The following is a 15,327-nucleotide window of genomic DNA, read 5'->3' on the forward strand; positions in this document are numbered from 1 at the left end:
CTCTGAATTGCTGCCACCCTGGAAAGTAACAACCCACCCCAAGCACTCACAGAACTACTTGACCAGGGCTTGGGAAAAACTGGCAGCTGTATTACCTAGGAGCTGGCACCAAGATAGTCTCACTAAATTAATTGTATCAAAGCACCGAGCAATGCCTGATATGGACTAACACAATTGTAGCTATTTCCTTCTCCATCCCCAAACACACAAATTATTCCTGACTGAATTATTACATGTTTCCTGACAACATCTGCCAACCCCACACACACCTGCTCAGAAAACTTCAGAGAATAACAGATCAAAGGTTAAAAATACTCTCAAATTCCAGATTCTGATTCTCTCTGTGGAGAAGGTTCAGATTTCTAATCATTGCTATAGAATGAACATTTCAAGCCTTAGAATAGCTGTCAGACTTGACACCTATCATGACCTATTTCCTACGTGAAGGTTATCAAGCTCAGCTGTAACCAAGCAGGTAGTTGGGTTTAGAGCAGTTATACCACATCAGACCATGAGCTCAAGAACATAATGAGAACACGGTAACGAACACAAGCAAGGCTTTCTGAAGTTCATGATCTTGGCCAAAGATCAGGGAGGCTGAAAAGGTAACAAAGGTAACATCACGTATGATGCAAGCCTATTGCTGACTCCATCACCTAAACCACAAAGCCTAACCCGCTCCACAAAGCGTACCATGGCAGCAATGAGCTGCACCTGTTGAGACAGACGCCTTGCTCATGTCACAATGGTTCAATTCAAGAGCTGATGCAAGTTCAACTGAACATATGCCTAAGGAGGACACAAAATGCTTTCCTCCTGCGATTTCAGACATTTAAGACAGAGATCAAACCCAAACTGCAGCCTCTGAGAACAAAGATGTTAGGAAGTTAAACATTAAAAAAATAAATAGGACAAGCTATTTTTGCCAAGTCCAACACTAAAACAGCTTAAATACTCCATTTAGATTAGAAACCTTGAGAAACAGTTCAATTACTGCAAGCTAGGTAGTATCCAGTTGTCTCAAGGAAGATGCTTTGACATGATCTTACGTGTACACTTAACAATTTCTTTAGGCCCTGGTGCACTTGCAAGCAGCAGTGCCAAGTGTCAGATTGCTACAGGCATTGTTTCCTGTGACCTAACGGCACATTACTGAGTCATCATGAGTGTCACTGTGCACACTGCTGAGCCTAAACGCCATTAAACAGCCAACAAAAGACAAAACACATACAACTTTTATTTGATCCATTTGTTTTCTCCTTCAGTTGCAGACCCGTAGGCAGACACAACGCCAAAAGAAAGTAGGAGTTGTTTGTTTGACTCAAACCAAGGAATGTAAGCAATAAAGTCAGACATTTTGGAACAGAAAGGAAAGTTTCATGATCATAAGAAGAAATCATCAATGGAAAAAGAGGCTGTAATGTACACATTTCAAACACACAAATAGCCATGGATTTGTGAAGCCATAACTCCTCCTCTGCAACCACATGCAACAGTAGGTCAAAATATTTTAACAGACTCAAACACATCTATATGTCACTTGCTCAATTACAAGAACTAAAGAGATTGCTAAAGGCTCTTCTGGAAAGGTATTGCTGAGAAAACGGGCAACAATCAACAAGGAAGAGCCCACGCTTACAAGTTTTTAAACAGCTGTTTGCATACTGATCTGATCCTACTGGCATTCTGTACTGACACAGGGCTGCATACTGAGGTTGCATTTCTCAGCCCAGCCACTACAGCAGTGGGATTTCCAATTGCTGATACACAAGTGAGCAGTGTTCTGAATACACTAATGGCTTTCAGAACAGTAGGGTCTGAGGCCTGACAGTAATGCCACCAGCACACAAAGAAAGGTACATATCCATGGCTGCTGATGCTCAGTTTTCTGGACTACAGTGTTGCTCACTGAAGAATTTAACATCAAGAGGTACCGTTAAATTAAGACTTCAAATTACAATTACTGTACATTGATACATGCCTGTTTAAAACAAACCCCCGTGTGCTCTTATAATTCAGACAGAAAATCTGCTCAAATACACCTAGGTCACAACTTACAGCAGTACTCCATAGGTAACCATGCACATTCCTGCAAGGATCGCTGCCTGTAGCTTACACAACCAGCAGCCACATCAGCCATGGCCATTGAACTAGTTCTAACAGGAAGGGAATGATGTACTGCACTCTCCAGAATCTCAAGTTTTCACCAGAACTCAAAACCTGATGACAGTGTTTTGTTTGGTCATTTATAAACTCTCACAAGGGTTGGTGTAACCAACAAGCCACGCCAATGAACTGGCTATCGTGTGTTCCAGTCAGCTTTCAAACACTTAGAAAGAGACCTTGAAATAAATCTACTATGGTCAACTCCTCAAAGAAAAGAATGGCAACAAAATACATTAGAAATATGAAGGACACTGTAAGGTGTTGTATTAGTGAATCACACACAGCAAAATCAGGTCACATTGCCAACGAGAGGAATGCTATAGCCTTTCAGATGGAGTAAAACAATAATGAACCATAGCAAAAGGCTATACAATCAGTGTTTTCTATACAGTTGTTTTTATTCATCTGTTCTCATTTCTCAGGAATCACCACCTTGTTTCTGTAAATGAAGTTACAAGACTAGAATAGTTAATCAAGAATGGAAAGTAGAATTCCTTCAGAAAACACAGGCTCTAACTTTACAAGCAATTTGAAGATGTAAAGACTGAAGTCTGACAAACTAATCAGCCGTATAACGTTCCGTATGTGAAAGCGCACGTCCACACGTTTTTTAACACATTTCCCACCTTCAGCAAACTGAATTCCAGCCTACAGTACTTCACAAATGCTCCCCATCCTGGATATTGCCACATGGTAGAAAAAATAGATTTCTGTTCTTGGAGAAAGGGTTGTCTGTGCATGAACATTAACAAGTGTCCCCCCGGCCCCCAAAAAAAAGAACAGCAGATAATTTTATAATATTTTCTCTTAACTACAACAGAAAGTGCAACACTAAAAAGGCATCTCCTGCCTACTTAAAATTTCTTATATCTTTACAGAGCTAACTCTTCAATGTACACAGTATATCCTAGAATACACAAATAAGTTTGAAAGTGTCATGGCAGAAGTATGGAAAGCATGCTTACAGCTTCTGTAAGCAAAAAGACACAGAGCAAACACCAGTGAAAGTAATTATGTCTGGAAACAAACAAATTCGAGGTGTCTGAATCTTCACTACTAGAGTGGGGAGGAAAAAAAACCCCATGACATCTGTTGATTCTGTAACTTTATCTGCATTTAAAGACTTGCTGCTAAGCTTCTTATCTGAAGAACCACCACAAACAATCAGGAGTTGCTAGCACTGTTAGAATTAGTCTATTCAATCCAATGGAAGCTTATTTAAATTGCTGATTGAGCCAGATTAACTTTTGTAGGAAGAGGTCCTGCTTCTTCATGTTCCTCAGTCTTGCATCTAACCACAACAAGTGCAGAGGAAGGATATCTGTTCAGTTTTTGTTCATTCATGTATTCCAGATCTCCATAGATGCTCAGCTTCTGAAATATTTAAATGAACTACTTTAAGACAAAGACTCTTAATATACAAATAAAATGCATTTTGCTATACAGCTACCCTCCTGACTTTCATGGCTGCAGCTCTTCAACGCAAGTTAGCTCACACTTTCTGCAACATCTGAAATTCATGGCTGAGATTAGACTTAAGTCCATATAAATGCATTAGATCTACCAGAGGAAAAAAACAAACAATAGATGTAGTTCTTGTGTACCAAACTCTTTAGCTTGCAAACACCGCAAGTCTTGCTTTCTTTGGGCTGTAGGAATACTAGCTCAGTTGGTTCCCCCTTATACAGACTTCCTGAAGTCCCCAGCAACATGCTGTCATGTGTGTTCTCACTATTGACGCTCTTGAATTAAACCCATATTAGTCTCCACCTGTCCCATCTAATCCTCATAATAGTTTTACCATCAAAGAAATCAAAAGCAACCTCCATTTGTGAAAAGTAATCCAAAAGTTGCTAAGAGGGCAGAGCTATCAGCCAGAAGACACCATCTGTGCCTACTGAGCACCTATCAGCCACAGGGATGGACAGACGTTCAGCTAGAAAATCATTCAAACAATTTGCCTGCTAAACACATCCGCAAAATAAAAAACTCTTTATAATTGACCTCTCCATAATAATTATTCTGTAGAAAGCTGTAACGTAAGAGTAACATAACAGTTACCTCAGATGGAACATACTGCTCTACAGCTGTAGCTACAGTTGCACAACAAATCCAGAGGAGCACCAACACTGACAGGACAAGCGTAGTGGTTAAAATCCAACTGGAGTTTCTGAAATGAAAAGAATGTTGCTGCATTTCATATACTGGATACAAAATAATGGGTCTTTAAAAAGTTGTGTCCAATTCTGACTGCATTTCATGCTCCTTCACTAGTCTCTCTCTCCCCCCAAGCTGCACAGCCTACTTCTGACAGCTGGGTATACAATATAGCATCTAACACTTATTTAATATCTAATATGAAATATACTAAAAAACTTGCTGGATCCTGGTTTGGGGCCCTGAACTTCCTCCCACTTAAGGTCTTACCAACAGGCAGATTTTTGTCATGCACTTAAGGTGCAGTTCACTGTTTCCTCACACCTCAGCTTTTAATGAAACAGTCATCAGTGACTGAGAGAAGAAATAACCTAAACACTGATATTCAGCAAAGCTTTAACATATACTGGGTATTTCCAGACTAGACCTCAGACACAACAGTGTCCTTTGCATTTGGAAAGAAGAATGTTTTGTCCTGAAACACAACCAGAGCTAAAGAACAGGTAAAGCTGGGAACTGATGGTACAGTTTGCTGAATATACTAAAAAACATATAAAGTTATCAACAGTATGTTCCACATAAAAAAAAAATAAGAGAAAGAAATTATCAGTATTATAGTTAACTAAAATCAGAAAGAGAATGAAAGCTGGCAGGATAGCCCACAGATAACACAGGGCAAGGACGGAATGCAGCAATAACAAAAGGTGGGATACAACAATTTAACTGCTCTTCAACCTGAACGCAAAGGACTTGTAAGACTGATGCCTTACAGCAGTGCCACCACACATGTAGGACACGCCACTATGCCCTGTACCAGGTACTGACATACATACATGGAAAGACACTTGAAAAAGCTGTCGTTTCCTTGCTCATCAAAAAGTCCTCGGTATGTTTGCGAGCTTCCTGGCTGTGTGTCCGCTGAAATAGAACAGCAGAAGCAGCTGTCAGAAAAGCAATAAAAGACTCAAACTTTATCCAGTTTGTCTACAGAAAACACCAAGAGAAGTTTTCACAATGGCACTGGCTTGAGTAATTCTATTTCCAGGAGAGCTGGTTAGTACCACAGACCTTGTTAATACGCACTGCAAACAATTGCACTTCAGCTTTCTAAAAATTTGCCTTCATATTTCACTTGCAACTTCGGTTCTGGTTATTGTTTTTCATTGTTTGTGGGGTTTTTTTTGCATGATATGGAACATTTGCATTTGCTCTTCCAAACCAGAAAGAAAAACTTACAAGCTGTTTTACTCAGGGACAAGGATCCTCTTGTATTTTCAGTTTCCTGATCAAGCTGTGGAACGTACTGCACTTCTGGCCTTGACTAAAAGAAAACAAGGATGAACAGATCCTGTTGGCAACATTCCATTCATCTTGATCCTCTACATTTTCAGAATTAATAGGGAAGTCAGTCATAAGATGTGCTCCATTCACACGATTTTATTTATTTTTTTACCCCTGTAATGGCACTCAATGCAGCAAAATGCTACCAAAAGCTAAACGCTTCTGACAGTGACTCATAGTCTTTTTTGAGACTGGAAGGAGCACAGATAAGTATTTAGCACCCAGAACACCTTAACCTCAACAAAAAGGCAGGCACCTGGAATATGACAATTTTGCCATCATCTGCTTGAAGGTAGAAAGTCCACGAGGACGTTATGAAGCTCTGAGCTGAATCCATCATGTCACTCCAGAAGGATCTCACCAGCGTCAGAGGAAAGAGGAGATGAATTCTTGGCATGAGGGACATTAACTGCAAATAAAACATTAACTGGTTTTCAATCTGTTTTCATTTGAAGAGGACAGAACTTATGTTCGTGCTCACTCATCTCCCCATGTCTGTATTTCAATTCTTAAAAAGATGTCATTTGAAGAATTTTATGAAACGGAAGACATGCTGAACAGAAAACAAGTAGGTGGTATTTGAAAAACATGTCATGTACTTACTTGCTCTTGTCTTAACTCAGCAAATGGCAATTGGTTCTGGCATCCAAGATGGCAAGCATATTGTTCATCAGACTGGGAGTATGCCTCAGTACAGGCTGCAAGAAAAGTTCCCAAAATGAGAAGAGAAATTCTGCATTTTAGTTAAGAAAACATTTTCAACATAAGTTGGATCAGAAACAAAGCAGCAGTTAAAGAGATTGACAATCTCATTTGTAGGGAAAGATATGGCAATCATTCCAAGGTTAGCATTTGGTGCTGGGTCTAATGAAGGTTAAGGAATTGGAGCTCATACAAATCACGTATTTTAAATCTGAATGCTGTCAGAGCAACCGATCAGAAACGTCAGTCTGGGCAAACTCAAGGTTGCAAATTTTCATTGATTCTCCTACCACCACTGTATTTTTTTCCTCTACGGATCATGTAAAGCATTTTTACTTTATCCTAGAAAACAAAGCTGGAATTTTAAACAAATAGAGAGACCACAGATCTACTAAACCTGTCAGGGGTAATATTAGAAAGCACGGTATTCCTCAGCAAAACCTAAGGAACGTTTTCCTGCTAACACAGGAAGTACAGTAACTGTGTTGGAAGTATTGATGATTTAATTTTCAACACAAATTAAATGAAGCCAACTCTTTATTTACATGTGTCTTCTATCAATTGCTCAATAGAAACCATGAAGACCAAGAAACCTAAATTATTCACGTTTATACATGGAGAACTCAGGTGGACAACATATGAGCATAGCTCTTTCCCAAAATACAAAAGCTGAGACAGTCAATGTTACCGCACTACTTGACTGAAAACCTCCAATTAAGCAGCAATATGGAGTGCAGCAGCTCTCCCCATTTTCCTACAGGAATAAATGCACCATCAGAGAGGCTGGAAAGCCAGTAATTAGCACAGCATCAGCAGCTAAACATTTGACTCACAGCACCTGAACAGCAATTCTATGGCAAAAGTGCCACCAAGCTAGTGTTAGTAAACATGCAGAGACATCAGCAGGCAAAATTCAGCAGATCAGTCAAGGTACATCCTGCCAAGCACTAGTCAGGGTACCAACCAGCGCAACAGATTACAGAACATAAGCCAGCAAAAGAAAACAGCCTCAGAAAGGAGAGTTAGATCAGAAAGTAAACAGCTGTTCAATTACCTCTATGTGTGCTTTATTGCTACATCACCCTTTTTATGGCACTCTTTCATGTGTGGTTTGACAACTAGATTGACAAGCTGTATCACAGCTATACACAGTGTATGACAGACTAGAGCACTAGCCCATTTCTAGAGCATTTAATATGGCTTTGTATCACATTAACGTCTTTGCATTTCAGGCTTTCTCCTTGTGTATCTTCCAGCAGCTCCCTGAGCTAACTACTAGCCCTCTTGTTTTTATGAATTATGAAGAAGACAAAAGCCTCCTCTGAGAGCTGATGTTGTCCTAGTTCTATTTCAGAAATAGAGGGGAGCTACTCTGCTGGCTTTCCTGATTTGGGTGGTTACATCCCACTTAATCTCCAACCAAAACTGTTAAGCAGTCACCTTGGTATTATTACATAGAAGTTCTGCATACCTGCAGAAACCGTGTTAATTGGCAACAGCACGTATATATTTCACCTTCATTATGAGAACATCACTCTAACACAGACCTGAGACAATTAGTCCTAAGTATTCCTGTTTCAAATATAATGTAGTTATTACTGTGTTAAGAGTTTAGCCTAGACCACAAGTTACAAGGCAGACATATATTGTGATACCTGCTCTTCATCTGAACAGTTCACTTCTATAAATGATCCTGAAGTTGCATGGAAGCAATTGAAATAATCCCACCAATTTAACTACATCCTTCAGATGCTGCTGCTGTTCCCTCCACACACCTCCACATTAGGGGAAGTTAAAGGAGTTCTGAATTCTTACCAGAATCACATTCCAGTTTGGTTCGATTCAAATCGATGCCATCATCCACAAACTGACAAATGGAAAACAGTCTGCAGCCTCGTTGGCACGCATACAGCTCCTCTTCCTGGGAAGGCACAAGAGAACACTTACATTCCTCCATTCAAGAATAAACAGACCAAAACAAAGAAAACACCAAAAACCCACTAATTCTTTTTTTCAGAAGCACTACAGAAAGTCACCCAGTAGAGCACCATCATCCCTCCCTCCACCAGACCCCGAAATACAACAGCCTGGATCATCTGAAATAAAACACAGCTACAGTCCTGTAACACTGTGACGCAGCCCGACCCATTTCAGACAGAGCTCTCAGCCCTGGGGTAAGTCAGAGCTGGAGGAGCAAATGCCACATTGCAACTCTAAGGCTCACAGCAAAGACACACTGCATTTCTGACAAAGCACAGGCTTTAGAAATAAGAGATACCCCTGTAAAAGATTTACTGCCATTTAACCACAGAATGAGTGCACAGTCAACCACTTCAGATGCTTAAGAGAACCCAATGGGTGAAGATCAAAACAGACTCGGTATGTTTGTTTTTTTACACTGTGTTACAATGTATCCACCAGCCTCTAATTGGAACTACAGCAGAATCACCAAAAGAAATGATTAACTTCTGATTAATTTCTTTAGCAGTACCACGGTCAACTGCCAACCTGCCCAACTAGTTCCACAAAACCACATCTTTCTTTCACTGCAGAAGAAAAATGCTTTCTCAGTGCTCCTACAACACTAATAACCTATAACCCAGTATTTCTTCTGGCCACAATGCAGAGGGGTGGTGGTCTCCATGTTTCAGAGTTACAGCCAGCCTCCTTTCAGTGAATCAGATCAGGTTTTGTGACCAACCAAATTGGGACAGAAGAGGTGGTTGTATTATTCGACATTCCCAGCAACACAAAACAAAGAGTTCACGGGCAGATTAAAAACCACAGGATTATCAGCTTTACCTGAAGTGTCAGCATAGCATGGAACTATTTCAGGACAATGTTTAGCCTCTATTTCCCAGGTTTAGGTCTTTCTCCTCACTGTCATCACACGTACACATCTAATTCTACCTGTATTCCACACAGCTCCCCATTGCTTCCCTGTGAAGATACCAGAATCAGGTGCTGCACCGTAAAGGCCAAATTTAATTACATATGAAAACAAAGCCCTGTTACCTAATATTATCACCACTTCCTTCCATCTGCCTGCTGCCTTGGCGAGCAATCTCAGAGACAAGAGAACCCCCATCATTCAGAGTTCAATCTGCTACACAGCTGCAGTTAGCAATGGGATATGTTGCCAGTGAAAGAAAAAAAACAGCAAATGTTACATTCAAATCACTGCTTCTGAGCTGTGCAAATCTTGGAACCAACAGCGAACCTGAATATGTGATTATATCTGTTACATATTATTCAATCACCCTAAGACAGGCGTTTTCCATGTAAGTGAATAAAAACCATCACCGACAGCTCTGTCATTCCACTCAATTGCCATCTTCGATGCTTCATCCTCCTGAACTCGAGCGTCACGCTGCATCCTGGCCCAGGGCCCTCGGCTATGGACACAGCGCAGCCTTAGTGCCCAAAACACGGAGCGTCCCAACCCAAATAACAGCTGCCTCTTCGGGAACAGGTTGAAAGGAGGAGCAACCCCCGGACCCACGGAGCTGCCACTAAAACACGAATACACTTTGAAAGCCGTATTTCCTCGGCAAGACGCAGCCTATCCAGCTATTTTCACCACGAAACACGCATCTGTAGGGAAGCGCCGCACTTGAGAGCCGGAAGGAGGGAGAGGGGCGCGGGGCCCGCCCATACCTTGGGGTAGGTGTGCAGGGAGTAGGTCAGCTGGCAGGCGCGGTGACAGGAAGCCGTGTTGCCCAACACGGAGTCAAAGGCCTCGGAGGAGCTGGCGGGCACCGCTTCCGCAGCCCGAGCGCGGCCTGCCGCCCACAGCAGGAGCAGGGCCGCAGGCAGGCAGAGCAGGCCGGCCCGCCGCGCCGCCATCTTCCTCCTCTGACGGGAGATGAGCTCGCGAGATCAACGCTCTCCTCCGCGCGGTGCCTGCTGGGAGTTTTAGTCCGCGCCGCCGGGCGGCCCCAACCGGGTGTACTGGGTGTACGGCACGGCAGTGCGAACGGCACGGCACGATGGAGCGGTTCGTGGTGCGCCGGCCCCGCTCCCCACAAAGCCCCCGCCGGGCCCGGTCGGAGCCCCGCGCCTACCGGCAGGCCACGCTCGAGTCCCTTAAGGCGAGTCCCCGCGATCTGCGCGCTGGTTCCCGCCGTAGCCCGCAGCGTGCTGGCGGCCGCTCCGCCGGCTGACGGGAGCCGCATTAAATCCTCATTCAAATCCCTATCGGATTTGTCTTTGGCAGAGGGTGGTGGTGCTGGAGGACATAAAGCGCTGGAAGGCGATGCTGGAGCTGCCCGGGCAGCCCAAAGAAAACCTGCTGGAAGCTCTGGGGGAGCTGAGGAAGAAGATGCCTTCCAAGGAAGTGTTGCTGTCCACACAAATAGGTACAGCGCTCCCATCCCCAAACCCTGACCGAGCCGGGTCAGGCTGCCGGGCCCGCAGCAGTCGAACAGCGCCACCTGGTGGCCAATATACTTAGTTTTGTGCCAGTGCTGACACTGCCTCAGTTAAAGATGCATTTGGCTGCCGAGCACCAACACGACTCCCATGCGGTGTGTTTTGTCCACCTATCAAAGCTGTGCCACTCGTTGCCTCTTTTCAGGTCACACTGTGAACAAGATGCGCAAACATTCCGATCACGACGTGGCCGGCCTTGCCAAAGATGTTTACACAGAGTGGAGAACCTTCATCAAACACCATGCAAATCGGCCCTCGATAGAAGTCAAGAGCGATCCCAAGACTGAGGCTTTCAGAAAGAACGCACGGAAGCTGCTTTGTGAAGCCCTGGATCTGGAGGTAGTGCTCATCATCTTCACCTCAAAGAGTAGCTGCTCATAGGAGCAGGTCAGACAAGCCTTTGTTGGCCATAGTTACCCTAAAACTGGTCCTAGCAGCAAAGTGGGGACAGAAGTTCCTATTTTCAGTGATGTATGACCCCATTTATCAGTAGCTTTGTCTTAAAGGTAGATTCGCGTGTGGTTTTTTGTTGTTAATAAACAAGTAGTCGTGCTAAGTGTAAGTATATTGCTCTCATTTACATCACCAGTCAACAGAGAGTGGCTGTGAATGTACTGCAGTCGGGTTGGATAAGGGAAGGAGGAAGTTAGCAGAACATAAAGTTTGACTATTAGTTGTCAGCAGTTAAAGCAACGCTGGGACCTTTTGGGCATTTCATATTGAAGTAATTAAACACTTGTAAATTGAAATCTATTGCAGAAACGTGGAGGCAAGTTTGACAGTATATAAAATGGCAATAATTACTAGATCCCTCTGGTGTCTTTAAGTAAATGAACAGAGTTTTGCTGTGAGGCCGAACAACTAGCTTGCTTTGTCTATGAAACACTGTAATAATTATCCCTTTAGTTTATTCATTAGTTATCCTTTAAACAGCAAGAAGAGTGGGAAGCACTCATGAATTTCACAGCTGTGTGTTTGCCAGCTATGAGAACGACCTCTCCAACTTGCCATCCACCTGGACCGGGGCAGAGCAAAAAGGTCATTTAGTGTGAGGGTGCTTTGGGATGATTATGGGAGGAGCTCGCTGTCGGGTCAAGCACAGCAATAAGGCTGGTCAAGTCTGAATCTAGGAGACACGAAGGCTACAATGCCACCCTCAATCAAGTGGTGTCAGGTAAGGTAGGACAAGGCAGAACTAATTCTGAAGAGGACTTACCTGAAAGTATGGCGAGGAAAACTACCCTTGTGGCTTGCAGCTGCCATTGCATCTACAAATGCAGCTTATATCTGTAGGATGAACAGTTTTCAGAGGAAGGGGAGCCATGGCCACTCGGGCAAGTGGAAAGCAAGGATATCTGAGAGCTGAATAGAAAGGGAGAATGGGGCTGAATGGATACAATAGGGCTCCAAGTGCTGGCCAGCAGAGGGGTAATTTAGTTTTGAGTAGGAAAAAGAGAGTGAAAGTAGTGTGGGCAAAGGACTTGGAGGAGTATTGGTTGACACACTGGAATCTCCTGTATCAGAAACATGGGAGATTCCCTGTCACAAAAAGCAGAAGTGAAATTAAAACCACTTCTTGATGGGCAGGGTTTTGTTGTTTTTTTTTTTTTTCCTAAGCTCTTCTAAATTACAGGTTTTGGCACATGTTGAAGCAATAACTACATAATTAACATTTAGTAAATCCCTTTCTGCATTCTTAATTATACCTCCTTTTACACACACAGAACCCACATCTCCCTTTATAGCACCGAGCAGAGTTGCCAAGTGTTTGGCATGTCTTATAGTTGCTATTGGAATCGAGTTTAAAATAGTATCCGAGGTGCCTTATATCAGCAGGATCAAAAAGTGAGCTTCACAGAGACAGCACAACACAGAGAGCACATCAGAGCTTCTAATTGTGGTTCCACTTGGAGCCCAAAGCGAGTTGCAGATTAGTTTCCTGTCGTGATGGCAAAGCGCTGCCACCCAGCTGGGGATGTGAACATGTTCCCTGCGACTGACCATGCTGCCTTGCTCCTTAATTGCTAGGGTAGAATTAAATTGTTCTTCCTGTTGCACTTGTGATGAGAAGTAGATTTCCTCGAACCTACGCTGATTAATGAAGAAACACCGAAAAGCACCAAACTCCAATTTCAATCAGTCGGTCTCCTTATTAAACGTAAAGATCTAATTTTATACTTTGCTGTTTTCAGATTGATCACCCACTGGCTGAAAATATTGAGCGAGAAGCTTTTCATCTCTCTTCACGTCTCATTAGCGCACCGTATCGCAGAATGGTGCGAGCTCTTGTCTTCTCATTAAAGCACAAGCCTGAAATCCGAGCAGAAGTCAAGGCTGGCACGCTCACCGTCCCTGCGTTTGTACAGAGCCATAAAAAGTGAGGCGTCGTGCTCGACGCTGAGTGAGAACTTCATGTGTCTGCGTCTCTGTGGAACTGGGAACCCTTTCTGTCACAGGGGGATTGCTGAAGCACTGACAGTGTGACTCACTTGGCTGAGGACAAGAACTACTAGTGATGGAAGTGGTGCTTCAAATCTTTGTGGGGTTGCTGCACAAGAAGTTTCTTCTGCTCTGCTGTGTGTTTTCCTGGTACAAAGCCATCCCTGCTCACTCACCTGTTTCTGCTGTCAGTTTGTCATCCCTCAGCTCGGCTCCTTCCCTGATGTGGATCTTCAGGTGCAATTAGCTGAACGGCATAAAGGATCATCTCTGTGCTGTGTGGGAAACAGTGGGAAATCGGGGTAATTGTTTCATGGGAGGAGGTTCCTAACAGATAACCGCAAGCCCCCATTAATCCTAAATCAGCCAAGTCCGCTGTGGCTGTGCCCTGTTTAGCCAAGCCAGGTGATTTCCCCTACATCCACAGTGGGATACAAAATGGGCTTTAGTGATTTTCTATCCACCCCGTCCATGGGCTCAGTCATCCTGCAGTGGTGGGCATCTTCTGAAACCCTGCAGTGACAACCAAAATGCCCTGGGGTAAAGGTGCTCTCTGATACCTCTACTTACTGAGCAGCTCACTCTGACTTCCATACCTCACTCATGATTGAAATGTGGTGCTTTTTTTGTAATGTAACACTGAAGAAAAAACACCTAGAGATGAATTTTTTAACTACAGTTACATTGTAAGGAAAACATTCCGCATCCAGGCTTTTTTTCCTCTGTAAAGAGCATGTTTCAGAACGATGGTGTAAACATATTTAAGCAACAAGCTATTGTTTGAATTGCTACTAGTTATTAAAACCTGGAAACCTTGCCTTTCGTATTCTGGTTTCTTTAGTGTCACAAGTCATCTTGTTCCCTCTGTGCTATTATTAAGGCCGTGACAGGCACAGTCTTTCTCTAGTGATGGGGAATAAAGTGCTCTCTGTTCTCTGTGCATGTACAAGGCACTGGTCACAATCCATTTTCTGAGTTAACAGGATTGAGAGAGTCAAGTGCTGGGATGAGTGAAACCTGCTTGTTTGCAGGTACAGGAACTGAAGGGCAATGCACTGTATGGAGGTGTGCTTTGATCAGTTGTGGTCAGTGCTGATCTCAGGGGAGTCCCTTAAGAACAAATAACATGGTCTGAAAATGATGCAATAGTTGGGATTGAGATCTTCATCCTAAAACAGGTCTGGATGTCAGTATGTGGATCTGCTAAATACTGCTCTGGATGGAGGCAGAAGCTGGCAGATGTGAGTGGTGACTGAGGACAATACATCAGCAGAGACCCAACATGATCGGTATGGAACAAGAGATTTCGTGAAAACCCTCAGTTTCTTACAAGTAATCAGATCCATTTCCCACTTAGCTTCAGGCTGTAATTGAATTCACCCACCTCGGACTGTCACAAAAGGAGTTCAGGATCAATGAGTGTCTTTGGTTTTGTTTCCAGAGCTGCAATGCCAATACCTGCTGCATAGAGGGAAGAGATGTGGATGCTTAGCAGATGCTATCATTCGTAGTGCTGTAAAATTTGACAGCAAGGTCACACAGACATAAACAAGGCTCTACATGGCCAACTCTTCTGGGTGACTTTATCCACATCTCTCTTGGCCCCTGACACCTTTCTTTTCTGAACAGGCTTTAGGGAGAAGCAGTTTTTGTTCCATCTATTTTGGATGCCTTTCAGCTCTTTGAACATTGCAGAGAAGATATTTGTTGGCCTCGTTCTCAGTACACGCTGAGTATTTCTCTTTTGGGAATTAACTTCAGGAATGCAGAGTTGCTGCACACCAGCAAATTCATATACACTTGGTCTATTTTATGGCTAATACTTTCACAGTTATTTTTCTAAGAGACCTAAGCACGCAGCTCTGGGTCCAGCTCTTGCAGGGTGATGTTAAAGCTGCAGAGACACATGGGATGGAGACTCACTGAATAGGGGAATTGGTAGAGTTCCCCAAGGGCTGGGGAGCTGCTGCACAGCGGGAAGTGCAAACAACAGGAGAATGGCTTAAGGACTTCTGAAGAACAAACCCACTGTGGTTTGGGAGGCAGCCGTGAAGGAAAGCTTCACAGCGCTGCAAATTGCTGGGGCGAAAG

General features: G+C 43.4%; 2 protein-coding genes across 2 annotated transcripts; one reads left to right on the plus strand and one right to left on the minus strand.

Moving 5' to 3' along the window:
* Positions 1–1,297: 1,297 nt before the first annotated feature.
* On the minus strand, positions 1,298–10,267 carry TMEM59 (transmembrane protein 59). Its single transcript, XM_072342775.1, has 8 exons — positions 10,024–10,267; positions 8,182–8,287; positions 6,268–6,362; positions 5,921–6,073; positions 5,560–5,644; positions 5,157–5,241; positions 4,228–4,336; positions 1,298–3,540 (listed from the first exon to the last, which is right to left on the minus strand). The coding sequence occupies exons 1-8, from the start codon at positions 10,210–10,212 to the stop codon at positions 3,385–3,387; spliced, it is 978 nt and encodes a 325-aa protein (XP_072198876.1). The 5' UTR covers positions 10,213–10,267; the 3' UTR covers positions 1,298–3,384.
* A 34-nt stretch (positions 10,268–10,301) lies between these two features.
* On the plus strand, positions 10,302–14,053 carry TCEANC2 (transcription elongation factor A N-terminal and central domain containing 2). The gene is made up of 4 exons (XM_072342776.1): positions 10,302–10,457; positions 10,583–10,724; positions 10,943–11,136; positions 12,990–14,053. Exons 1-4 carry the CDS (start codon positions 10,356–10,358, stop codon positions 13,176–13,178), a joined length of 627 nt encoding a protein of 208 aa, XP_072198877.1. The 5' UTR covers positions 10,302–10,355; the 3' UTR covers positions 13,179–14,053.
* Positions 14,054–15,327: the final 1,274 nt, after the last annotated feature.

The sequence above is a fragment of the Excalfactoria chinensis genome, chromosome 8 (genome assembly GCF_039878825.1).
Source record: "Excalfactoria chinensis isolate bCotChi1 chromosome 8, bCotChi1.hap2, whole genome shotgun sequence".
Taxonomy (NCBI): Eukaryota; Metazoa; Chordata; class Aves; order Galliformes; family Phasianidae; genus Excalfactoria; species Excalfactoria chinensis.